This window comes from Rosa chinensis, chromosome 2 (assembly GCF_002994745.2).
Source record: "Rosa chinensis cultivar Old Blush chromosome 2, RchiOBHm-V2, whole genome shotgun sequence".
In the NCBI taxonomy this organism is placed as follows: Eukaryota; Viridiplantae; Streptophyta; class Magnoliopsida; order Rosales; family Rosaceae; genus Rosa; species Rosa chinensis.
The window spans coordinates 59,935,563-59,961,547 of NC_037089.1; the positions used below are offsets into that span (position 1 = coordinate 59,935,563).

General features: G+C 39.4%; 1 protein-coding gene across 1 annotated transcript; it reads left to right on the forward strand.

Annotated features, from left to right (window-relative positions):
- LOC112183320 (RWD domain-containing protein 1) lies at positions 1 to 4,843 on the forward strand. Its single transcript, XM_024321665.2, has 11 exons — positions 1 to 161; positions 403 to 468; positions 585 to 652; positions 1,543 to 1,576; positions 1,723 to 1,792; positions 2,249 to 2,306; positions 2,579 to 2,707; positions 3,344 to 3,435; positions 3,998 to 4,082; positions 4,277 to 4,355; positions 4,497 to 4,843. The coding sequence occupies exons 1-11, from the start codon at positions 155 to 157 to the stop codon at positions 4,580 to 4,582; spliced, it is 774 nt and encodes a 257-aa protein (XP_024177433.1). The 5' UTR covers positions 1 to 154; the 3' UTR covers positions 4,583 to 4,843.
- Positions 4,844 to 25,985: the final 21,142 nt, after the last annotated feature.

A 25,985-nucleotide genomic window follows, 5' to 3' on the forward strand; every position in this document is an offset into this window, starting at 1 on the left:
AAATATAATCAAGAAAAAAGAACAAACAAAACGCAGCGTTTCACCATAGTCGTAGGTTTTCTTCAGCTCAGCTCCTACAGTGTCATTCCTGTGTGTGGCTAATTTGGTGCTGAAACCCCAACTCTGAGGAACAACAAGACCCAAAATCAAAACCATGACGGGTAATTATTTTCAATTTGATTCCTCTTTCAATAAAGTTTTGATCTTTATCGATTTTGATTAACTAAAGTGTCTCTGTTCATGCTCAATCACTTGGTTTTAGTTCGTCTCGTATACTAATTTTGAGGCAATTACAAATTTTCAGCTTGTTAGGGATTTGGGTCTGGTAATTTTGTCTGAAAGTCATCAACTTTACCTTTTGGTGCTGTGAAATTTAATTCATTGGGTGTTTTAAACTTGCAGATTATGAACAAGAGCAGGAGATGGAAATTGAGGCATTGGAAGCAATACTCATGGATGATTTCAAAGGTAACTGATGCTTACGTAGATTTACAGGTGCAGTCAAAAGTGGGTTTTCTTATATTTATTGACATTTGATTGGAAACTTTTTTTGTTTTTTTTGTTGTTGTTGGTGATAATGCCAGAAATTCACTCGGGTGAGAGTGGGTTAAATGCTACCAAGAGGTGTTTTCAGATAACACTGTCTCCGCTGGTATGTAGTTGCCTTCAATAGGCATATATGTGTTGCTTTTTTGCATTCTAAGTTTGGCATAATTACAATAGCCTCACAAATTTGTAGTGAAAACGGTATTTTGGTAAGTGTTTGACACGCTGCGCCGATAACTTATGTGGTTCATACTCTATATGGTCGGGTAGAAGGAGAATAATCAGTCGCATTAGATGTTGTTCTTTGGACAACTTTGCGCAACAAGATATTATACGGAAGTTGTACCATTTGAATAGCTTCTTCATGAATGTGTTGACACATGATCTAAATATAAGCTGACAAACTTTACATTCCTCAGCAGATCATGGATTTTAAATTACCTGTAGGGTAAAGAGCTTGCTTCTTACCCATATCTGTGGGCCATTTTAGTGATTTTTAGAGTAGTCAATATCCTGCAGCACCCAGGCAGGTTCTGTACTTGATTCTGTTGAGAGCAGGGTTTCCATAGCCTGTCACGGCTGTGTGCAATTAGGAACATGAGAAATTTACTGATATTATGCATTGAAGAAAATGTTTTGGGCGTCTCTTGGGGCCTGTTTCTGGGGAGTTTAAGAATTATACTTTATCATATATTATGTTCGATTGGAAAGCAGCCGTAGTCTAGGATCATTGTGTGGGTTGGTTGTCTAGCTTTATCTTTGTGGAACTTGTGTCCACCTTGTTGCACTAATCACTATGCTTTTTTTGTGATTTTTAATAAAAACTGTTTCTTTCCAAAAAAAGAAAAAAATTGTAGAGGTTGCTTCTGCTCTAGGAATCTGCATCCTCCTATGAAACTTCTTTATACATGTCATGCTTCTTCATCTCTTTACTAGATAAGTGTCATTCGACATATAAATTTTCTTTTACGTATTTCCTTGTCTTCTTTTCAACAGGATGATGAGGCAGATGAGTTAACTACGGCTCCAGGTGATTCTTTTACTAAATGATGTTTTGAAGGATGTCTTAGTTTCTCTTCATCTTCTTGAGTACTTTTTTTTTCCTGTCCTGGTTTTTGTAGATTTTGACGTTACATTTCATTTTGACTCAAGCTGTTTTGGAAATTTTTGTTTCAGTTCAGCTGGGTTTGATTTTCTCACACACAGAAAAATATCCAGATGAGCCTCCACTCTTGAACGTGAGAAGGTATGGCAGTCCAATGCATAACACTGCAAACTAGCACCACGCTAATCTCTACTCAGTGTTGTTAGTACAAATGGAAAAGATCTTTGTGTTCTTTATTACCTTTATTTTTCTGGATATTTAAAAAAAGGTTCTATTATGGTGCGTCCAACCAACTGATTTGTACATAACAAGAAGGAATGAAATAAACTCAAAACATAAAGAAATATCTCTAACAATAACTGAAGAGGAAGTTAGCAAAATCTATTCATTGGGCCTCAGGACTTCAAATGGTACAAATTCATTTCAATGGAATCTGTCCGGTGATACATTTGTATTGCTCTCCTAAATTTTTTTTATATTTTTTTGGTGAAAGTATTGTTCAGCTAGATTAGTTCCATCTGTGTTCCTAGTATCGGTTAGATTGCTTGAAAGTTGGAAATGTGTTAAGTTCATGCTTGTTTGAAATTTCACCTCCAGTTTACGAGGTATACAAGGAGAACATCTCAGAATTTTGAGAGAAAAGCTTCAGCAAGAGGTAATTTTGGAGACACTCTTTACTATATGAGGTTTTAATTACTGAAATATCTGATACTTCCCAATCATGCTAGTGAGATTTCTCATTGTAAAAGGAACTGCTCACATCCTTTTACTCGTGAGTTTGCAGGGGATTTTAGTCTCTACTTTTATTTTTTTTGTCCTTTAGGTCAGCCTGCGGATAACTATAATTTTGTATGATAGGTGGAATTGTAACTCAGTTGGTGATCTGAAGTTATCTGAATAATGCTGATTTTGTTTCATTATCTACAGGCATCTGAAAATCTTGGTATGGCTATGATCTATACGCTAGTTACATCAGCTAAAGAATGGCTTTCTGAGCAATATGGTCAAGACACTAGTATTGAGGATGCTATAGCAGAAGAAGCAGCAAAGGATGATGTATGTCTCATGTCCTATGTCTTTGTTTTGTATTGAGTCTGGCTCCAATCATTCGTTGAGAATTATCCGTGCAATATCAGAGATAATTGAATTGATATATCTTAGAATGTTTCATGCTTATAAGTTATGCTTCTGTATCATGTGTCTGTAATTAAGTCACGTCTGAATACCTATGTATTAAAGAATAGCCAGGAAAGTTTGGTATGAAACTAATCAGGCTTGTTAAAACAGATTGTTAATTATTCTATCCGTTCAAGTGACATGACATTTGATGCAGGGCAGAAGCTAGAAGTTTCTGAGTTACTGGTTATTAGGGTTTAGGGTTTATCATTTTACATACATGGTAGTTGTGTATCTGGATTGATAAAACTTGTAGAAGATAATAATAATTTAAAAGCCTGCATCAATTATTTTCTCTCTTCTGCGCCTTTCATTTTCCATGCAATTTCCACTGAACGTGGTCCTAGATATTAGTGAAAGCTGCATGACTAGGTGTACACTTTTTTCTGGAACTTATTTCTTCCATTTGGAATTGTGTATTTTTTAATGTTAAAAAAGTGTCCTTTTGCATAGATGGCATTCAAAAGCATTGCTATAGCTGCTGGTTCACACTTTTGTATTCTTTCTCTCTTTTAGATAATTGTACCACATGGAGAGCCAGTTACTGTTGAAACTTTTCTGGCATGGAGAGAGATGTTTGAAGCAGAGTTGGCACTTGAACGAGCCAAGTAAGTCTTGTTATTATGTTAATTCACAATGGTTTTTATGTTAACTTGGAAATTTTTGCGGCACAAAGCATGTGAAAGTGCCGATTATAGTGCATACAGCTATTTTCCTTTCTGATTTTTGTTCGCCAAAAGATTCCATGCAGTTGGAAGAAGAATATTTAATCATGCCTTGAGATGCATACGTCCAAAAAAGAAAATTAACTATTTCGTATGCTTTTAGTTTTCATTTGGGTTGATTTGTACATGATAGATTTGTAACATTCGAGTTAGAAGGATATAATATACATAATGCCTGGGTCTTGCTTTAGCCGGCAATACAGTGGGACAGTTGATTTACGTTCAAATTCCTTTTAGTTGGTAATTACTAATTAGTATCCAGTTCAAACAAATAATTGGTCTTGGGGGAAAGAAAAGAAAAGAACTAAATGAAAACAGTGATCAAAAGGAAAGAAGACATTCAAAGTCAACTGTCTTGAAAGTCGATGATTTATAAATTGTATAACATCTATAAATATCCTTTGCTCGAGGCCTTTATTAATTTATAAAATTGATTGGTTTCCAGGTTAATGCCCGAGTCTGCACTTTCAGCTCCCAAGGAAAAGAGGCTCACAGGCAGACAGTGGTTTGAATCTGGAAGAAATGCAGCGGTATTTGTTTACTTACTTTGCATACATTTGGTCTCGTACTATACAGTAGAAGTACAGATTTTTGCACCAAACAAGCACATACAGAATTACAGAAAAAATCAAGCAAATACAGGCACCACGAAACTAATATGTATATGCTTCTTGGCATGCAAAGGCAATATAGTAACATGTGTGACCTTTTCTCTCTTCCATAGAAAGGTGCAGCCGCAGCCGCAGAAGGTTCTGATGAAGAAGATGATGAAGATATTGACTTCGATGACGAGGACTTTGAAGGTAATTTTTCTCAGCTTAGCCCATTGATGATGCCAACCATAGCTAGATAACATAATTTTGGAAATATGGGTTGAGCTGGGTCGGCCAACGAGTTTTCTTTAGTCTAATGAAGAAATCATCTTGTCTTATGGTTAATGGCAGATGATGAAGATGATATGCTTGAGCACTATTTGGCTGCTGAAAAATCCGACTCATCCTCACACTCATCCAGGAGAGCAGCTAATTGAAGTCTTAATGCTGTTGTTTTGTTGAAGAACGCACTCACGTTTGCTTTATCTTGGTATTTATTATGTGCCTTATCTTTATCCTCAATGACAAAGAGGAGATTAGGTCTGTGACCGTTATTCTTAATAGATAGCCCACAGAAGGTGGATTTTGAAATCAGAAAACAATTGCCTTGTAATTGAGAAGCATGTAGTTTTTGGTGCAGAATATCGACTAGATATATATACCTGTCCAATTAAAATTTTCATCAATGCTTTCGGTAATTCTGTATACGATTCATTTGGTTGGTATCGACACCACACGATTTTGCTTGACATTATACCTATAGCATTATAATTTAGGTCTTCACTACATATGTATACCTACTACAATGTAAAACTTTCATCAATGCTCTTCATAATTCTGCATATGATTTTTTTTTGGTATTGTATGTGTACCACAGGATTTTGATTGACATCATACCTATAGTATTATAATATGAACATAACGTTTGTACTAAACTGGGTAGCTTGTGTACAGAACAATGATCTTGAAATATATAGGATGCTTTTGTTTTGTTTCTTTTACTAAGGTTCAACGGCTAGGGTCACTTTTAAAAATTGGATATATGTACATGTGTTTGTGGATAAAATATTTATTAGCAAAAACCGTTTAAAATAAAGGGATATTTTCACAATGTATGAAGTATGGATGATTCTACTCATACTATGAAAACTACTAGATTGGTGTATGAACTTTGCATTTCAACATCATTTTGGTATATCAGGTTAACACCGTTAAGTTTTTGCATGTGAAAGTTAACGGAAAAGTAATTTTTTTTTTTACTATTCTAGAGGATATTTAACGGAAAAGTTAACTGTGTACACTAAAGTGAAAGATTTGAGCAAACTTGGTATACCATTGTGATTGAATGTCACCGTCCCCAAACTATGCTGCCAAAGCCAATTTGATACCCGAACTCTCAAAAGTATCAATGTGATACCCAAAGATATATTTTGACATCAACGTGACGCTTCCGTCCAAAATTTGTGATGGTTCCGTTAAAAATGATCACGTGTCATACATGTGACAGATTTTTAAGGGCAAAGTCATACTTTTACACCAATTTTGTTATATATATATATATATATATATATATATATATATATATAAATGTATGTGTTTCTGTTGAAGAATACGGTACGGGAACTAAGTGTGGATCATGATGGGGAGAGAGAGAGAGAGGGACATAAGCATGTATAGTGGTTCACCTTGCCCTTGAGTCAAGGCTACGTCCACTTAGAGATTCTACTATGAGTGAGGTCAAGTGACCTTTGTAGTGATACAAGTATAGGGATCATGGATCCATCCTTTCTAAGAAGGGGAGGACTTCCTTTTATAGCTAAAGGAAGTCCCCATCTAGTTTACATTTCCGATGTGGGACATAATACACATATTGCTTCTCTTGAAGCCTTTTGGAGGGCATGAGAGAGTAGCCTCCTGACTAGATATCGGCCGACCTCCACCATGGCAACGTAGCTCGGGTGTCGGTCTACCGGATGCATGTCATAGGCGGGGCTAACCATGCCGCGGGGCCCACCTATGAGGTCGTTGATTATGCTTGGCGGTATGTAATATAGGTGGTATGTACAAGTCCCCCAAGTCCCCGAGTAAGAGGCGCTTCTTGGTTGGGGAGTTTAAGTATGATGCCGCCAAGTATAAGTGATGACCTTGTTGAACGCCATACCCATACTAGTCCCCGAACTCCGTAAGTAAGAAGGGACTCTACGGGTATGTTGGTGCCCCGGGGCCCTCATGAAGCTAGTACCTGCAAATAAGATGAGAGTGCACAAAAAAGCATATTGATTGCGCTAGGGCAATTGAAGTGACATTTGAGTCAAATGCATCAAGGTGCATGAACGTTTATGAGATGCATGATGCAAAGATGTGTGATGAACACGGTAAGACATAATGATATGTAATGTTGTATGCACGTGATGCATATGTGTTAGGATCAGGAGTGTTGTTACTCGCCAAGTCCCCCAAGTCACGCAGTTAGTAAAACAGGAATTCGGACTTAGATTATGTTCGATGATGCCGGTGAGACTAAGAATGAAGCTCCGGTATCGAAGTAACCATTGACAATACTAGCGAGACTATGGCGTGACCATGATAGTCCCCGAAGGATAGGTTAGAGGAAGGAACACTAACTTACTTAACCCGAACGTATAAGCCATAACCCGATTGTTTGGCTTATGTGTAACGGGAACGTAAGAGTTGAGCTCGCTCATGTTGAGCGGGTGTGAGTTTTGTCCTATGGTCTTATTAATGGGATGTAAAAGAAATTTAATTGTTGCGATCAACAATAGGTGAAAAATTTCAATATTTCCATTAATAGACCATATCACTAAAAGTATGAGCGTGAAGCCCGATGATAGTCCCGGTCGGATACTATCTCCACTTGTGATCAGTGGTATAAACAAGTCCCCCAAGTGTACAGAACGCTCGGGAGGTGAGATGACTCAGAAGCAAGAGATTGGACCTTGGCTTACCCCGCCTCCGGTACCAAGTGGGGTTTTCTAAGGGCTTGAGCCTATGGTACCCGATGGGGTAGAATGAGGACTTGAGTCTCTGATACCCGGAAGGGTAGATTGAGGATTTGAGCCTCTGATACCCAGAAGGGTAGATTGAGGACTTTGAGCCTCTGATACCCGGAAGGGTAGATTGAGGACTTTGAGCCTCTGATACCCGGAAGGGTAGATTGAGGACTTTGAGATTTGAGCCTATGGTACCCGATGGGGTAGAATGAGGAGTTGAGCCTCTGATACCCGGAAGGGTAGATTGAGGACTTTGAGCCTCTGATACCCGGAAGGGTAGAATGAGGGTTTGAGCCTCAGATACCCGGAAGGGTAGATTGAGGACTTGCGCCTCTGATACCCGGAAGGGTAGAATGAGGGCTTGAGCCTTTGGTACCCGGAAGGATAGATTGAGGGTTTGATGCCTCTCGTACCCGATGGGGTAGCATGATGACTTGATGCCTCTCGTACCCGATAGGGTAGCATGAGGACTTGATGCATCTCGCACCCGATGGGGTAGCATGAGGACTTGATGCCTCTCGCACCCGATGGGGTAGCATGAGGACTTGATGCCTCTCGCACCCGATGGGGTAGCATGAGGGCTTGATGCCTCTCGTACCCGATGGGGTAGCATGAGGGCTTGATGCCTCTCGCACCCGATGGGGTAGCATGAGGGCTTGATGCCTCTAGTACCTGATGGGGTAGCATGAGGACTTGATGCCTCTAGTACCCGATAGGGTAGCATGAGGGCTTGATGCCTCTCGTACCCGATGGGGTAGCATAAGGGCTTGATGCCTCTCGCACCCGATGGGGTAGCATGAGGGCTTGATGCCTCTAGTACCCGATGGGGTAGCATGAGGGTTTGATGCCTCTAGTACCCGATAGGGTAGCATGAGGACTTGATGCCTCTCGTACCCGATGGGGTAACATGAGGGCTGGATGCCTCTGATACCCGGAAGGGTAGAATGAGGGCTTGGACAGCGTGGCCCGGTGGGGTCACGTGAGGACTTGAGCCTCCTTAACCCAATGGGGTTGAATGAGGGCCTGTAGGCCTCCTTTACCCGGTGGCGTGGCCCCGGGTAGAATAAGAGATTGAGCCTTGTAACCCCGTTGGGGTATCCGGTGGCTCTGGGCCCCGGTACCCGGTGGCATGGCCCCGGGTAGAATGATGGCTTATGCCTCGTGACCCCGTTGGGGTACCTCGCTCGGGGCGGGGATTTTAAGTGCCGCATGTTACACTTGCCTAGTGTCATATGTATATATGTAGCAATTTAATTGATGAACAATTAAATTAACGTTTGACACTAATACATAGGCATATTAGATATGATATCGAAATTATTAAATATCGTAGGCATGCTTAGATTATAGAAATCGTTATTTGAAGCATGTAAAGCATTGCATTAGCTCAAATTTAAAAGTGTAAATGAGAACTTATCTTGTGCCGTTTGAAGGAGGTGACAATTGGGATTGACCCGAATATTAAATCATGTTGGAGTTGTCGAAGCATGACGCTCCATGTCGGATAGCGAGTTCCAATATATTGCACTTGCTTGAGCTTGCTCATATAAGAAGTTGTCCGATTGGGTGAGTATACCTCTAAAATATATATATATATATATATATATATATATATAGGGCTATTTAAAAATTACTACCCTGTGGTTTAGGTCCAAAATCAATTCAGTCCCTGAACTTCTAATTTCATCAAAAACACCCCTGCACTTTCAATTTTGATCTAATAAGTCCAATTTGTTAGTTTTTCGACAATTGAGTCATTTAACTTGTTAATGTGGCTCATATATGACCTATGTTTTATGATGTGGTGTCAAGGTGGTCTGCATAGTCAATTTAGGAGTGAGTCCTATTATTAAAAATAAGTAGTTTTTCAATAAATAATCTAACTATAACTTGAACCCATAACAGAATATTAACGAATTGGACCTATTAGATCAAAATTGAAAGTGCAGGGGTGTTTTTGATGAAATTAGAAGTCCAGGGACTGAATTGATTTTGGAGCTAAACCACAGGGTACTAACTAGTATTTAGCCCATATATATATGTGTGTGTAAGTAATTAGCAGCTTGTTCTTTTATGTAGTTGAGATTTCATGTAGTGAAGCATAATATAGTTATGACTTCAAGAAATAATTGACAACTAGATATGCGATTCTCATAAGCATGATCGAGTGCAACTTTGTATCTCATTTGAAATGTAAAGCCAAAAGTGAGAACCGACAATCGTTGTTCATGACATATTGAGCTTAGAAATTAAAATGACGTGAGACATAAGCATGGGCCATGTGACATAGATGTGTAATTGAATATGTAGTTATCAATTATAAAGGATAAGCTGCAAACTCACAGTAAACTTATTTGGAGTTTGACATTGATGCTTAATTCCCAGCATGGGCATTTGAAGGGAGTAGTTGATTGATAAGCTAGCCATTTTGCATGCAGAACTAGAGTATATGATTGTAGCACGTGGTACTAGATTATGACTATCCAGCAAATATGTAATTGGATAAGCATGTGGTCTCCAAAACCTATGATATATAGTTTAGTTGACCATATGTGATCATGTTGAAGATGCCAATTGTGTTGACTGGCGATAAAGTTGGAATAAGCCATCCGGAGGAGGGATAATTAACTTGGTACTATGCTTTGGCATGATGATCACCAATGCGATTGCACTTGCAATATTTGTATTGAAAAATTTGACAGTGGCAACATTCTTAAAGGGTAATAACAGATGCTTGGTTTATGTGCATCAAAGAGTCAACTATCTCAATAGGCAAGGCATGTCCCTTTGATAATTATGACAAGAAAATTTGTGCAAACATCAATAAGTATATATCCAATATGTATTGAAATAAAACAGTTGAGGTGTCAAACAAAGAATCCATTTGTGCATGTATCAAATGGGATCAGGACAGGCTAAGTGTAAATGTGTACACAATAGCAATTATGCTATTTGGACAGGTGCAGACTCATGCATCAATGCCTAGCACACAATATATAATTTACTGAGCACATGCATATAAGAGGACTTAGCTTTATTCATGTCTCTTTGTTCTGCCTCACAGAGAAGTCATGTTACACTTGCCGCATGCTACTCTCCCGACCTTATCCGAGCCCACACCCGCCGTCGTCAGACCCCACTCGTTCGCCTTCTCGATCTACCTTTCATAAGCCCTCTCAATTTCGATGACTGCCGTGGCCATGATGATGATGACGTCGGCGGTGAGCGACAAGTTTTGGCTGGAGAGGATGAGGAAATTGGGGAAGAGGACATTTGCTCAAAGATTGCAAGGTGAGAGATTGAGCTTCAAGTTATAATATATTGGTTTTGTGAAGGATTTTTGGAATTTGGTTGATGCTATAAAGAAAAAAGGGTTATGTATGTGAGAGGTTTAATTGTGTTTGTTGTATTTGTTTTGTACAATGTAACTCATGGATTGTGATGTTTTGGATGACTATAAGCTATTGATTGTTGATTAGTTCTTGTATTGATTTGAACTTCGTTGGTTTTGATACAGAAAAAGAGGGCTTTTTGGTGCTTAATTGGGGATTTTGAGATAATGCTGACGAAGAAGACCAGGTCAACTCAAAAGGATCAAGATCAACACCAATGGGGCATATGCCAATTTCTAATGCTCGGTCTGAGTCACATTTTCGGTATGATGTTCTTGGACCGAATCTGAAAAGCAATTTTTTTTTTCATTGTCCCTGGTTTGTTTGTGGGGTTAAGTCCTATAGGTTTAACAAATTTTGATTCAGTTAGAAGCCCAACTTCGCCTCTAGATTTTAGGGTGTTTTCGAATCTAGGCAGCCCCTTTAGGTCCCCAAGACCACCTCTTCATGGGCATAAGTGGAGCTGAGGTAGTAGTAAAGTAGGCTTAAGCATGAGTCGACGATGATGATGATGTCAAGTTTTCTGGGAAAGTTCCCAGATCATCAGAGAAGAAGAAGAAGGAAAATGAAAAAGAAAAAAAAATGAATTAACAAAAGAAAAGGGTACATTGGTCTTTTTCTTTGTTTTTGGTCTTCATGTGCTTGCCACATCACTTTTTTAACGGAACTGTCACAAATTTTGGACGAAAGTATCACGTTGATGTCAAAATATGTCTTTGGGTATCATATTGATACTTTTGAGAGTTCCGGTATCAAATTGGCCTTGGCAGCACAGTTTGGGGACGGTGATTGAATTTTTCTCTTGTGATATATATGAAAGGTGGTATACCAAAGTGTAGAAATGCCAATAGTTGGTGCATGGTTTGTGATGTTTTCCCTAAAATAAAATAAAACGATACCTTTGCGGCTTTGCCATAGAAAAGTTTGTTGGTGAACGACCCAATACACTTATTTTACGACATGTTCGCCAACAAAAATCTCACATAAAAGAATAAAATATAAATGGATACATATTCTGGAAGAGTAACAAAACAGTTGCAATAAATTTTCCTACTTTTGGCTTTTAGAACCAGCCAGGACTCAGGTGTTCCCCACAGGGCGAGAACCAGTGTCTTCTATTCTATGGCTGCTGGTTAAACAAAGTTCCAAAGGAACTGGTGACTAGATATCCTGCGTGCTGAAAAAATTACTCAAATTAGTGCGTTCGAGACATTATATCACACACCAAGATTGCCCTCCCCTACTCCTCCCCAATTAGTAAACCAAATAATATTCTGGACGTCCGTTTAGGGTGGATGGCAACTCTATGGTTTCGTTTATGGTTACGACCAATGTTTTAAAAGGCTGAGGCGTAGCCGAGGCGTTTTCGAGAGGCTGTTTGCCTTGAGGCGTAAGGCATAAGCCTTATGTATAAACGATAAATGAGCTATATTTATGTAATTATTAGTCCTATATATAAAACACCATGAGTAACTAAAAAAACACCTGGAACAGAGGTAAGCTTTCTCAACTACTTGAGCAGCATATTGTAAACCAAATAGCAGGAGTCCCTATTCCTACTTCTGAACAGGAAGATGAGTTTGTTTGGGGACCTTCCTCAAATGGGCTCTTCACCATTAAATTAGCCACTTGGCTCCAGCTTAATCATAAGGAAAAACATAGCCAAATAACCCTATTAACAAAGATGTGGAAACTCAATGCTCCACCTAAAATTAAAATGTTTGCTTGGCTTCTCATTAGAGGCAGACTCAAAACAAGAGATAGACTGAACAGGTTCGGGTAGTACTGGATAACTCTTGCCCTTTATGTAATACTGATAATGAAACAGCAGATCAACTCTTCAGATACTGCAGCTTTGCTACGGAAGTTTGGCTACAGGCAGGTTTGTCCTCCTCCCTGAATTGGAATGATGGTTATTTAAAGGTCTTTCATGACCTTGTGTTTTCTGCTTCCTCTGATAATCAAATCTTTGAGAAATGAATTACAATTTGCTGGCAAATATGGAAAGCAAGAAATGACACAATCTTCAGAAATATCCATGTAAACCCATGATCTATGGTGGCTTCCGCTGCTGTTCTTCATAGCATTTCCAATCCTAACGGGTGTGCTAGAAGGGATTTAACTCAAACCCAACCAACCACTATTAAGTGGACTCTTCCGCCTGCCCAGTGTGTTAAGTTAAACTTTGATGGATCTGTGACTAGAACTTCCGCAGCGGGTGGTTTTGTAGTCTGAGACAACCACGGCAACCCCCTGATTGCAGCTACTAAAAATGGTGGTTCCACTACTGTACCGGTAATGGAGGCCATTGCTTTGAGAGATGGACTACTTTGTGCTCGAGAACAAAGGTACACCACAATTGAAGTTGAAGGAGACTCTAAGTTAGTCATTGACGCAGTCAACAAACGCATTCAACCCCCTAGAGGCTGCTGAAAATTCTTAATGATATTCATGCTTTAACTACTTGCTTTAGATCGGTGAGCTTCAAACACATTTATAGGGAAGCAAATTTTGTAGCAGATGCTATAGCAAATTTGGGGCATCGTGATGTAATGACTTCTATCTGGACCAATAGGGTTCCTCTGGAGGCCTCAAGAGCCTTATTGTTTGACATTGTAAATTGTGGATGCCCTAGAGGCTTCCAAATTTAATTATAGTCCTTTAGTATCAAAAAAAAAAAAACCAAAAAAACATTATTAGTCCATCTCCAAGTTGTTGTCCCACTAGTACTAAAACTCATTGTGCTTGCACTGCACTATTTCAAAACTTCTATCAATCTAAACAGATAGAACAACACTTGCTTAGCAGAACTTAATTATTTCAAGAAAAAGTATTTAATGTTTAAGGATATCTCTATTTGTGTTTAGCCCAAACTCTAGGTTACTTGACCTGTTGGTAATAGGGTTACATTAGAAGGATTTTGATTCCTATTCAATGTAGATTTACTTCCCTTGTACGATTCAGATTCTATGCATTGTAATCCTCTATATAAAGAGGCTCCTATTATCAATGAGAATATATAGCAAATTCCTCTCAATTTATGATTCCCTAAAACAAGTTATCAGCACGACCTCTAACCTTAGCCCTAAAAATCCAAAACCCCGCAGTCCCGCGACTATGCATACCCTCGACACCGCTATCCTGCGCACCCCACGACGCTCACGATACAGCGACCCAGTGACTCGCCAGCGGCTCCGCAACAGACCTCGCGGCATCTCCACAGAATCCTCGCGACATCCCCTCAGCGGCCCCGCAACGATCCCCGCGACATCTCCACAGCATCCTCGCGACCTCGCTACATCCCCTCCCCGCAACAGTCCTCGCGGCATCTCTGCAGTCCTTGCGACATCCTCTCTGCGACCTTGCAGTATCACTGCATAGCCCAGCCAAAAAATTTTCCGGTCAAGAATTCCGGCATCTTTTCAAGGTAAACTTTTCCAAAAGTTCCCGTTTTTAAAGTTTTTAAATTTCTTCTTCTTTTTCTCGGGGACTTCCAACATCCCTTCTTCTACCCCCCTTTCTTCTTCATAGGGGAGACCAAAAACCGAATTGCGGGGATTCGTGCTTACTCCAAGCTTGGAGCTTGTAGAGTCCTCCAAACTTAGAGTTTGTTGAGAAGAAAACGATCGACCACATACATCGTTGTTTCGATCTAATCCAAAACCCCTCTTGGAATCGGATTTTCTTGGAAGCGACTACGCTCAGAAATTTAATAGTTTTACGTGGTAGCCTTTTTCGCTCCGAAACTAACCCTAATCTTATGTTGTTTTTCAGGATGAGTAACCTGAACAAGTTGAACTTTGTTCCACTGGAGACAACTGGCGCTGGATACCATAGGTGGGTCCGAGATGTGCGCCAACATCTTAAGGCTGATGGACTTCTGGAAGCCATCCAAGAGCCTAGTCAGAACGTGCTCTCCATTGAGCAAGCTACTGCTGTTGAAGCAAAAAAAGCTAAAGCCATCATTCTCATGACAAGGCACATGAATGACGCGCTCCAAAGTGAATACCTCAATGAGGAGGACCCAAGAAAGCTATGGGTTGAACTTGAGCAGCGGATTTGGCAACGCTCGTGACTCCCTGCTTCCTGATTTAGAAGTGCGATGGCATAGCCTCCGCTTTTGTGATTTCAAGTCTGTGCTTGATTATAACTCGGAAGCCCTTCGTATCAAGTCTCTGATGGAGTTTTGTGGCCAAGCCATAATTGATACGATGTTGATCGAGAAGACTCTCTCTACCTTCCCCGTCTCTGCCCTGATGATTTCAAAGAATTATCGGATTGATGTGAAAGTAGGACGTATCACAAGGTTTCATGAGCTTATTGGCGCTATGAACGTAGCTGAAAAACACGACAACATACTTGTGAAGAACTATAATGCTAGACCCGTGGGAACTAAGTCTATTCCGGAGTCTAACTATAGTCGCGCTCCCAAGGGAGGACGCAAGGAGTGAAACCCTAAGAGTAGGGACAATTCTGGACGTTCTGGTCCATATTCTCGCCCTAAAGAGGAAGGAAATCGCCAAGAGAGGCGTGCACGAAACCGTGGAGGTCAACGTGTGAAGAAAGAGAGAGAGAGGTGGAGCCTCCGGCTATGGTAGTGACGCCACCAAGAGTAATAGTCGTCCAAGTCATGCACTAAAAGCATCTCGATCAAGGGAGTCTGACCATAAAGATGTTTGTCTTCAATGTGGATCAAGTGGACATTGGGCAAAGAAGTGTACTGCATCCCAGAATGTTGCAAACGCATACAAGACGTATCGTGAAGCAAGGGAGGCAAATTACATGGAACAAGAAGATCAAGATGGCGATCTCGATCTAAGGGTGGAAGACTACAAGGATCAAGACCCAGAAACTGGCGATTTTGATTAAGTCTTTTTATTTTCCAAGAGATGTAGGCAATTGCCATATTACTTTTGTAGTAGATGCCAATGATATTAGTCTTTCTTCAAAGTAGGCGTACTTAATTTAAGTGTGATATCTAGGAAGGTTTGAGATAAGTGGTACTTAAGCGAGCTTTGCTCCACTGACATCTCTCTACTCACCTGGTCACATTTACATTGGAATTACCGAAAGGAGTTAGACTACTACCATTGTTTTGCATTAACTAGTTTATTGGATTAGATTTTCTTTGGTTAAAGAAACGATGATGTAATTCCGTTTGGCTTATTAATAAAAGTTGAGTTCTTCTCTTTATGACTCCTTTTTAATTATGAGCTTTTCTTTTAGGAATGGATGAACTTCAATGTCTTGCGGATAGTGCGACTACGCACACCATTCTTTGACAAAGGCAATTATTCTTAGAGATGTTGCCTACATATTCCCCTGTGACTATGATGGCTGGGCCATCAGGTTTAGTTCAAGGACATGGAATGGCCCAATTCCTATTGCCAAATGGCACCTTGATTAAAGTCCTGAAGCTCTCTACGCTCCTAAGGCAAATCGAACCTTATTGAGCTTCAAAGATATAAAAGCCAACGGATTCCATGCGGAAATGCATAATGAGAACGGAAAAGAGTTCCTTTGCATTACCTCTAATGATTGCGTACGAAAGCGCATCTTACAGAAGCTTATGTGTCAATCTAGTGGACTTTATGTCACTACAATTAGACCAATTGAATCCAACAATGTGAAAAGAGAAGATCTCTTGGATTCTAACACATATTGGCTTTGGCATGACCGACTAGGACATCCTGGTCGTGATATGATGCTCCATATACTAAAGACTTCACACGGACATCCATTCTTCAGAGTGAAAAGAAGCAAGAATCGAAAATTGATTCCTGGACTTAGCAAGACCGCAACAATTGCAGCATCTGGCGCTGCAGCAGTCTTGGGGCGCCACAGGGCCGCCCAAGTCCCATATGATGACGCCATCAATGGTGCCAACCATGAGCATGACGCCATGGTTGTTCCTCCCCATGGCCATGATGCCATACATACTAATTCCCATGGCTCCAACGCCATGTTGGGAGATGTAGTCACACACTTTGCTTCTAATAGCGCTACAGACGCGCAGGCCCAACCAAAATCCTCATTGGTTGCTTCTAAGGCCCCTCGCTCATTTTGCAAAGCCTGCTCCTTCGGGAAATTTGGACCGAGACAGTCCTACGCAAAGGATCCTAAAATACTCATTCCGTTCTTACAGAGAATCCAAGGGGATATCTGTGGACCAATTCAACCATCATGCGGACCTTTTAAATACTTTATGGTATTGGTTGATGCGTCGACACGCTGGTCACATGTCGCGCTGTTGTCCACTCAAAATGCTGCTTATGCTAAACTCCTTACCCAGATTATCCGTCTACAAGCTCACTACCCTGACCATCCAATTAAGTCGATTCGACTTGATAATGCTGGAGAGTTTACATCGAAAACGTTCGATGACTATTGCATGTCACTGGGGATTGATGTAGAGCATCCAGTTCCCCATGTACATAACCAAAATGGTCTCGCAGAAGCCGCTATCAAACGACTACAGATGATAGCACGGACATTGGTTATGCGAACCAATCTCCCTGTTTCTGCTTAGGGATATGCAATATTGCATGCAGCGACGCTAATTCGTCTACTACCCACCGCAACCCAATCTTACTCTGCATCACAGCTAGTGACTGGGTACGAGCCTGATATCTCGCATTTACTCATTTTTGGGTGTGCCATCTATGTGCCTATTACGCCGCCACACCGTACTAAGATGGGTCCACAACGACGAATGAGCATATACGTTGGATATGAATCTCCAACCATTGTCCGCTATCTTGAACCCTTGACAGGTGATCTCTTTACCACTAGATTTGCGGATTGTCACTTTGATGAGACAGTCTTCCCATCGTTAGGGGGAGATAAGAACACAGATGTTCAACAGGAACGACATGAATTGTCGTGGTCTGTTCCCACTATGTCTCATCGAGATCCCCGTACCGCACAGTCCGAACTTGAAGTGCGAAAAATAATCGAGCTCCAGAACGTAGCAGACACTCTGCCTGATGCGTTTTCTGATGTTGCCAAAGTGACGAGATCACACATACCTGCTGAAAATGTGCCTGCAAGGATTGATGTCCCGAATACTGGACATCACGCCACTCCTATGACACCAGGAAATGGCGCCATTGCCCAGCATGGCAATGATGTGGCATCTATGGCCGCATGTCCCGCAAGGAAGCGCGGTAGACCAATTGGTTCGAAAGATACTCGCCCTAGAAAGAGAGCGAATGAGGCACAAACAAATCCTTTGATCATCGATACTCAAAATCCGTCCCATGAGAATGTTCCGGATTATGGTTATGTCCAAGAGACATCATTGGGGGACACCTCAATGTCAGAACCTATCCTTGAGAACGTAGAGATCTCTGTAAATTACACTAGTGTACATGGGACGTGGGAAAGAAACTCCATCATCATTGATGATGTATTCGCGTATTCAGTGGCACGTGAGATTATTGAGACCGATGACATCGAACGACGCTCCGTTGATGAATGCCAACGTAGAGCTGATTGGCCAAAATGGAAAGATGCGATCCAGGCAGAACTTGATTCTCTAGTGAAAAGAAAGGTATTTGGCAAAGTTGTACCAATACCGCCCAACACCAAACCAGTTTGTCACAAATGGGTATTCGTTAGAAAGCGTAATGAGATAAATGAGATTGTAAGATACAAAGCTCGCCTTGTGGCGCAAGGCTTCTCACAACGCCCTGGAATCGACTATGAGGAGACATATTCTCCCGTAATGGACGTCATAACGTTCTGCTACCTTGTCAGTTTGGTAATTTCTGAAAAATTGAATATGCAGCTTATGGATGTGGTTACTGTGTATCTATATGAGGATCTAGATACTGAAATATACATGAAGGTCCCAGATGGACTTCAGTTACCCAAATCAAGTGGCTCCAAACCACGGAGCGCGTTTACGATTAGATTGAAACGCTCACTATATGGATTGAGACAATCCGGACGGATGTGGTATAACCGTCTAAGTGACTACTTGATTGGGAAGGGATATGTCAACAATGAACTATGCCCGTGTGTGTTCATAAAAAGGACAAGTTCCGGATTTGCAATAGTAGCGGTTTATGTCGATGACATGAACATAATTGGCACCCTTAAAGAGTTAAGGGAAACCGCTGAACACTTGAAATCCGAGTTTGAGATGAAAGATCTTGGGAAAACACGATTTTGCCTCGGTGTAGAACTTGAGCACCGTAGAGATGGTATCCTGATTCATCAATCAGCTTATACCCAAAAGATGCTTAGGTGCTTCAACACTGACAAGATTAAGCCTTCAAGCACCCCAATGGTCGTCCGTAGTCTTGATCCAAAGAAGGATCCATTTCGTCCAAAAGATGACGAAGAAGAAGTGCTAGAGGCAGAAGTGCCCTACCTAAGTGAAATAGGCGCATTGTTGTACTTAGCACAATGCACAAGACCAGATATCTCATTCGCTGTGAACTTGCTAGCTAGATATAGCTCAGCGCCAAAGTGACGCCATTGGACGGGTGTTAAAGATATCTTTCGATACCTAAGTGGTACGATCGATATGGGCTTGTTCTATCCCTATAGAGAGAACATGGATACGGACTCATCAAGTGCCAGGGACGCCACACATGGTGGACTGCGTTCCCTCTCCCCATCCCAAAACGATATAAGTGTTTTGGAAGGTTTTGCTTATGTTGGGTACCTATCTGACCCACACAAAGGTCGCTCCCAAACTGGCTATGTTTTCACCATGGGAAAGACCGCGATATCTTGGAGGTCTACAAAGCAGACCTTAGTCGCTACCTCTTCGAATCATGCAGAGATTATTGCTCTTCACGAAGCAGTTCGTGAATGTATATGGCTTCGATCCGTAGTTACGCATGTTCGAAGCAATTGTGGTTTGAAGTCTACCACAGATGAGCCAACGAGCATTTATGAGGATAATGCTGCTTGCATTGAACAAATGAAGCAAGGCTACATCAAAGGCAACAACACAAAGCATATATCGCCCAAATTCTTCTACAATCAGCAACAACAGAAGCTCCTCAAGATCAAAGTGAACAAGGTTCGATCTGAGGACAATGAGGCAGACTTGTTTACTAAGTCATTGCCCAAATCCACGTTCGAGAAACATGTGGCAAGAATTGGCTTGCGGAAATTATCTGAACTCCCAGGATCGTAGTCATCAGGGGGAGGCGCAGACATCTAGGGGAGATGTCTACATGTTCACCTCGAAACGTGAAGGGTGTGTTGTGCTCTTTTTCCCCTTCGTTTTTCCCCTTCGACCAAGGTTATTTTTATCCCACTGGGTTTTTGTTACTCGGCAATGTTTTTAACTAGGCAACGAGAGTAGCACCGCGTTTGGACAACACAAGGGGGAGTGTTTAAGGATATCTCTATTTGTGTTTAGCCCAAACTCTAGGTTACTTAACCTAGTGGTAATAGGGTTACATTAGAAGGATTTCGATTCCTATTCAATGTAGATTTACTTCCCTTGTACGATTCAGATTCTATGTATTGTAATCCTCTATATAAAGAGGCCTCTATTATTAATGAGAATATACAACAAATTCCTCTCAATTTCTGATTCCCTAAAACATTTAACAATTAACAGAACAAATGCTTAACAAAAATGCATATCTGGCACACCTATCAAAAATACAATACGTTTTCATCTTGCTGGTGTACTGCATCAGTGGCATTCCACAATGCTATTCGAATATCCAATTCAATAGCTTAAACAAAATAGAATGCGAGAGAGCCAGTAATTCAAAACTTAACAATACAAGTGCTTAACAATTCATAACAAGTGTAGAAGAGTATGAGATTATGATGGATTTCCTAATACCCCTTGGCCGAGCCCCTCAATTCTCATCCCAGAGTGGTGCTTAATGACAAGGAATACTAAGTGCTGACTTCAAACCCTGTCAACAATTGTGCCTAGACGTCATATGTGATAACTGTCAGCATCTTGAAAATTTGTATTATGATTTCTAGAATCAGCTTCAATAATGTAAATCTTAGACTTGAAATTCTTGACTGTTGACTATGAAAGTAGTAGTTGGGCACCTTGAAAGAAAATCTGAGAGGAAAAAAGGCATCAGGGGTTTGTAACCAAAACAATGACTTGAAGTTGCAAGGTTCATTGTATATGTTTTCCGAGTACTTGTACGAACAGTGTGTTTAGGATGGACTCTATCTCATCGGATTCATGAATGTATATAATATACTTGTAGGGGAAAAAAAAATCTAGAAAAACAGAACAAAGTCCTATCGGCAATCCAATGTAAACATTCAATACTGATCACAACATAATAGATTTGAAAAAGCAAGTTTCCTAACAGAAATAGAGGCCAGGTTTTATAGGAGTCATTGAGAAATAAATTCAAATGCAAACGCTAATAACTAATTCCGTATTCCAGATTGTAACAATCCCTTGTTGAAAGGGAGGGTCAAACTATCAATCTATCATTCCACTTCATAACACGAGCCCTTGATTAAAAGATACATTTTCAGATCACATTCAACTATTAAAAAAAAAAAATTATGGGCATTCGCTTTAATCCCCTTCAGCCGCGCCTTTGGCGCCTCGTCTCCTTAGCAGCAAAACATACTCATTTTCATGGACCGATGGACGCCTCACGCCTTTTAAGCCTCAGGCTCGCCTTTTAAATCATTGGTTACGAACTTACGACATCGGTGGTAGTTATGAATATTACTCTTCTCATAGTGCGGTAGTTATGAATATTACTCTTCCTCTGTGTCATTCGAGGTATTTGACGACTAGAATGACTCATAGTGGTTGGGGCATTACCAAAAAGCAATTAAGTTGAAAAATAATAGGTGCATGTAAAGAAAATCAGAGATCGAAAAGGACAAAAGGCAAAAGACGAGGAACCATGCACCTCCTAGCTTCTTTTCTTACTCTACCTCTCTCGTGGAGAAATAGCTCCTTCCGGTTCTTTCTTCCATGAGGCTTCTGGCCTTCTTCATCAGATCAAAGTATCAGACACGTTTTAGCAAAGTCTATAGCTTCTCCGTGACAAGTTAGTCTGATTAATCTCTAAGGCCCTAGCTAGCTTAAAAAGAAGAAAAATAATGCTCCCAGAAATATGACGGGATCGGACACACATGAAGCAAAACCCCTGACTACTAAAGTAGTCTACCTATAGCTATTTGTTCATGTTGGAACTTGGGAGTAATGCTCAGCGTTGAAAATGTAAAATCATGCATATATTTGTGGTATAATGCACTCCAAGTCTTCTCGATCACGATCACGATCACCGGTTTACCAAAACCCCGCCTCGCTCTATCTCTCAAAAAGACATGGTTAAATAACTAGTTAGCTACTTGAATTTTTTAATTTTAATCATCATAGACCTTGATACAAACCTAAAGGTGGTAGAGTAAAACAAAATTCAAATTCATACAATCTTTAAGGGGACAAGTTATGGTACTGTGATATTTATCATACACTCATTTTACATTTATTTGAATAAAAATTACAACTTATATGAATCAAAATTACAACATTCAGAACAAAGTTACCATATTCATTTACACTATTTACATATAATTAAACAAAAATTACAACATTGACAACGAATTTGTTAAAAACATGTAACAAAGTCATAGGTGGTGTAATTACTTCTAATAAAACTAAGACTACACAAAATATGACTCAACTCTACCACTCTAACAACAAATTTGTTGTCACATTTATAAATGTGTGTATGACATACGGGTATGTATTACAAAATTTTCCATCTTTTAAGTATTTAGCTTCCAACCAGTGGCGGAGCCAGGAATTTAAGTTTACTGGGGCACAAAAAAAATATAAATTTTGTATGTTTAAATGCAATTTCTATCTATTACAATGGTAATTGTCCTCGACTAGATTTCATTTTACATTAGGATGACAACTTGAAATTGGAGGATGATTTCCAGGATATTTTTCATTAACGTTGGGACAAGGCTTTTCAGAATTACTATCATTTTTCTTTGTTTTTTTTACGGGGGATGACTCCAATGAGGTATTTATACTCGACAACTCCTCTGCACCAAGATTTTCTTTTCTTTTAAAGTATCTTAACATATTTGAATTAAGAATAGAGAAATAGTGAGAACCAAAAGAAACGACTACATCAATACTCTTCACAAAAGAATTGATTGAGAATTGTTACTTGATGAGATATATATATATATATATATATATATATATATTGATGTAATAAAATATTTTGTTAATTGTTTTTCTATTGGACTTGAAAATCTGAAAGTAATAAAGAAATAGAAATCAATAAACGTAAAAGGATATAGGAAAGAAAAATATTATATGATTCGTATAAAAAAAATATTATATGATATTAATAGAAGGTCAAACATAGGACAGGTAAAGCCCATCAAAAAGAAAAGAAAAGAAAGAAGAGCACGTGAAGATGATTGAAAGAGTACATTCATCAGGTTGAGAAAATAATATAAAAATATATAGTATAAACCTGATATTAATATAATATTAATATTAATATGTATATGTATATATATTAGTTTTTTTTTTCTGAAAAGCTGAGTGGGGCACGGGACCCAGTGGGCCCATGCCTCCCTCCGCCCCTGCTTCCAACCATAAGTCAAAAGACTACGATGATCCAACCAGGGGCGGAGGGAAGTAGAAGGCTATAGGCCTCATCAAAAAGCCCGCGGATCAAGTGGGCCGATGGAGGCCCGCCGGCCCGGAGGGCTTTTAGCCCGGCCCGGCCCGTCAAAAAACCCGTAAAAGCCCGCCTTGGTGGGCCGAGGACCGGCCCGCCTAAAGCCCGCAAAAACCCGGCCCGGCCCGTAGGCCCGGCCCGTAAAAGCCCGTAAAATATTATATATATATATATATATATATATATTTGTAGTTATGTGTGTGTGTGTTTATAAATATATACACACACACATAGATATATATATTTGTGTGTGTTTATATATATATATATATGTGTGTGTGTGTGTGTGTGTTTATATATATAATATATATATAGAGATATATATATGTGTGTGTGTGTGTGTGTTTATATATATGTATATATATATTTATATATGTGTGTGTGTTTATATATATAATATATATATAGATATATATATATATGTGTGTGTGTGTGTGTGTTTATATAGAGGATATATATATAGAGATATATATATATATGTGTGTGTGTGTGTGTGTTTATATATATAATATATATATAGAGATATATATATGTGTGTGTGTGTGTTTATATATATGTATATATATATTTATATATGTGTGTGTGTTTATATATATAATATATATATAGAGATATATATGTGTGTGTGTGTGTGTGTTTATATATATGTATATATATATTTATATATGTGTGTGTGTGTTTATATATATAATATATATATAGAGATATATATATATATGTCAATATGTGTGTGTGTGTTTATATATATGTATATATATTTATATATGTGTGTGTTTATATATATAATATAATAATATATATAGAGATATATATATATATATATATATATATGTATATGTGTGTGTGTGTGTGTGGAAGTTCTTATACTTCTATTATTCTATATAGAATATGTGCATATATATATATATATATTCTACATATCGGTAATCAGTTGACCAATTAGATCGGGTTCAAAACTATGGTGAAATTGACTAAATTTTTAACCACACGCATAATTTATTGTAATAAACTCATCCAACGGTCGGTTTTTCCATTTTATTTGAATTGATATGGGTTGCTCTTTGGAGTTTATGATATATAAATATAGGTTTATAAGAGTAACTAAGTTTGACTTAGTTGATCGAATTCTAAACGATAACCAAATTAGCTGAATTTTCTACAACCACCATAAAACATTACAATCTCTCAATCGAGCGGTTGGTTTTTCTGAATTCATTTTCCACTTCATGGTTGCTTTAGAATGAACCTAAACAATTTAAATGCAATGTATATGTCATACAACTTTAGGAGTAAAATTGGTATATGTCAATGTGTTTGTAATTAAAATTATTTTTTTGTATCTTATGTCCAAGTACATCCATAGATGGGATATATACAAACGTAATGTGAAAAAATAAGCACGTTTCGAGGTTGTCACGCCATTGGTCAACCAAAAAAACATATAAGTGACTACGGTTGACCAATTAGATCGGGTTCAAAACTATGGTGAAATTGACTAAATTTTTAACCACACGCATAATTTATTGTAATAAACTCATCCAACGGTCGGTTTTTCCATTTTATTTGAATTGATATGGGTTGCTCTTTGGAGTGTATGATATATAAATATAGGTTTATAAGAGTAACTAAGTTTGACCTAGTTGATCGAATTCTAAATGATAACCAAATTAGCTGAATTTTCTACAACCACCATAAAACATTACAATCTCTCAATCGAGCGGTTGGTTTTTCTGAATTCATTTTCCACTTCATGGTTGCTTTAGAATGAACCTAAACAATTTAAATGCAATGTATATGTCATACAACTTTAGGAGTAAAATTGGTATATGTCAATGTGTTTGTAATTAAAATTATTTTTTTGTATCTTATGTCCAAGTACATCCATAGATGGGATATATACAAACGTGATGTGAAAAAATAAGCACGTTTCGAGGTTGTCACGCCATTGGTCAACCAAGAAAACATATAAGTGACTACGGTTGACCAATTAGATCGGGTTCAAAACTATGGTGAAATTTACTAAATTTTTAACCACACGCACAATTTATTGTAATAAACTCATCCAACGGTCGGTTTTTCCATTTTATTTGAATTGATATGGGTTGCTCTTTGGAGTGTGTGTGATATTATGTAAAATACAAAAATGATATATATGTTTTTAGAAATTAGAATGATATAAAAATAACCGTTGGATTTGGAAAGGGAATCCAATGATTCCAATCCTAATTTTCTACCGTTGGATTTGGAAAATGGATACCACCTGTCTCACTCTCACAGTCTCACTCTCACACCAGCGTAAACGTATTGCCGTATTTGACCTAAAATCAAAACCCTATCTCCCTATCGCTATTTCACATTTTCACGACTTTTCTCTCTCGACTCAGGTCACTCAGCCGCTGTCTCCAACCCTCCATCCATTGCCTCCAGGCCTCCGTCTCAGTCTCGACCACGGCCTCAGTCTCCGATCGACCACGGCCTCAGTCCATTCTCTCAGATCGACCACGGGCTCTGTCTCATTCTCTCAGATCGACTCACTCTCACACGGCCTTCGTCTCAGTCTCGACCACGGCCTCAGTCTCCGATCGACCACGGCCTCAGTCCATTCTCTCAGATCGACCACGGGCTCTGTCTCATTCTCTCAGATCGACTCATTCTCACACGGCCTCCGTCTTAGTCTCGACCACGGCCTCAGTCTCCGATCGATCACGGCCTCAGTCCATTCTCTCAGTCTCGACTCACTCTCACACGGCCTCCGTC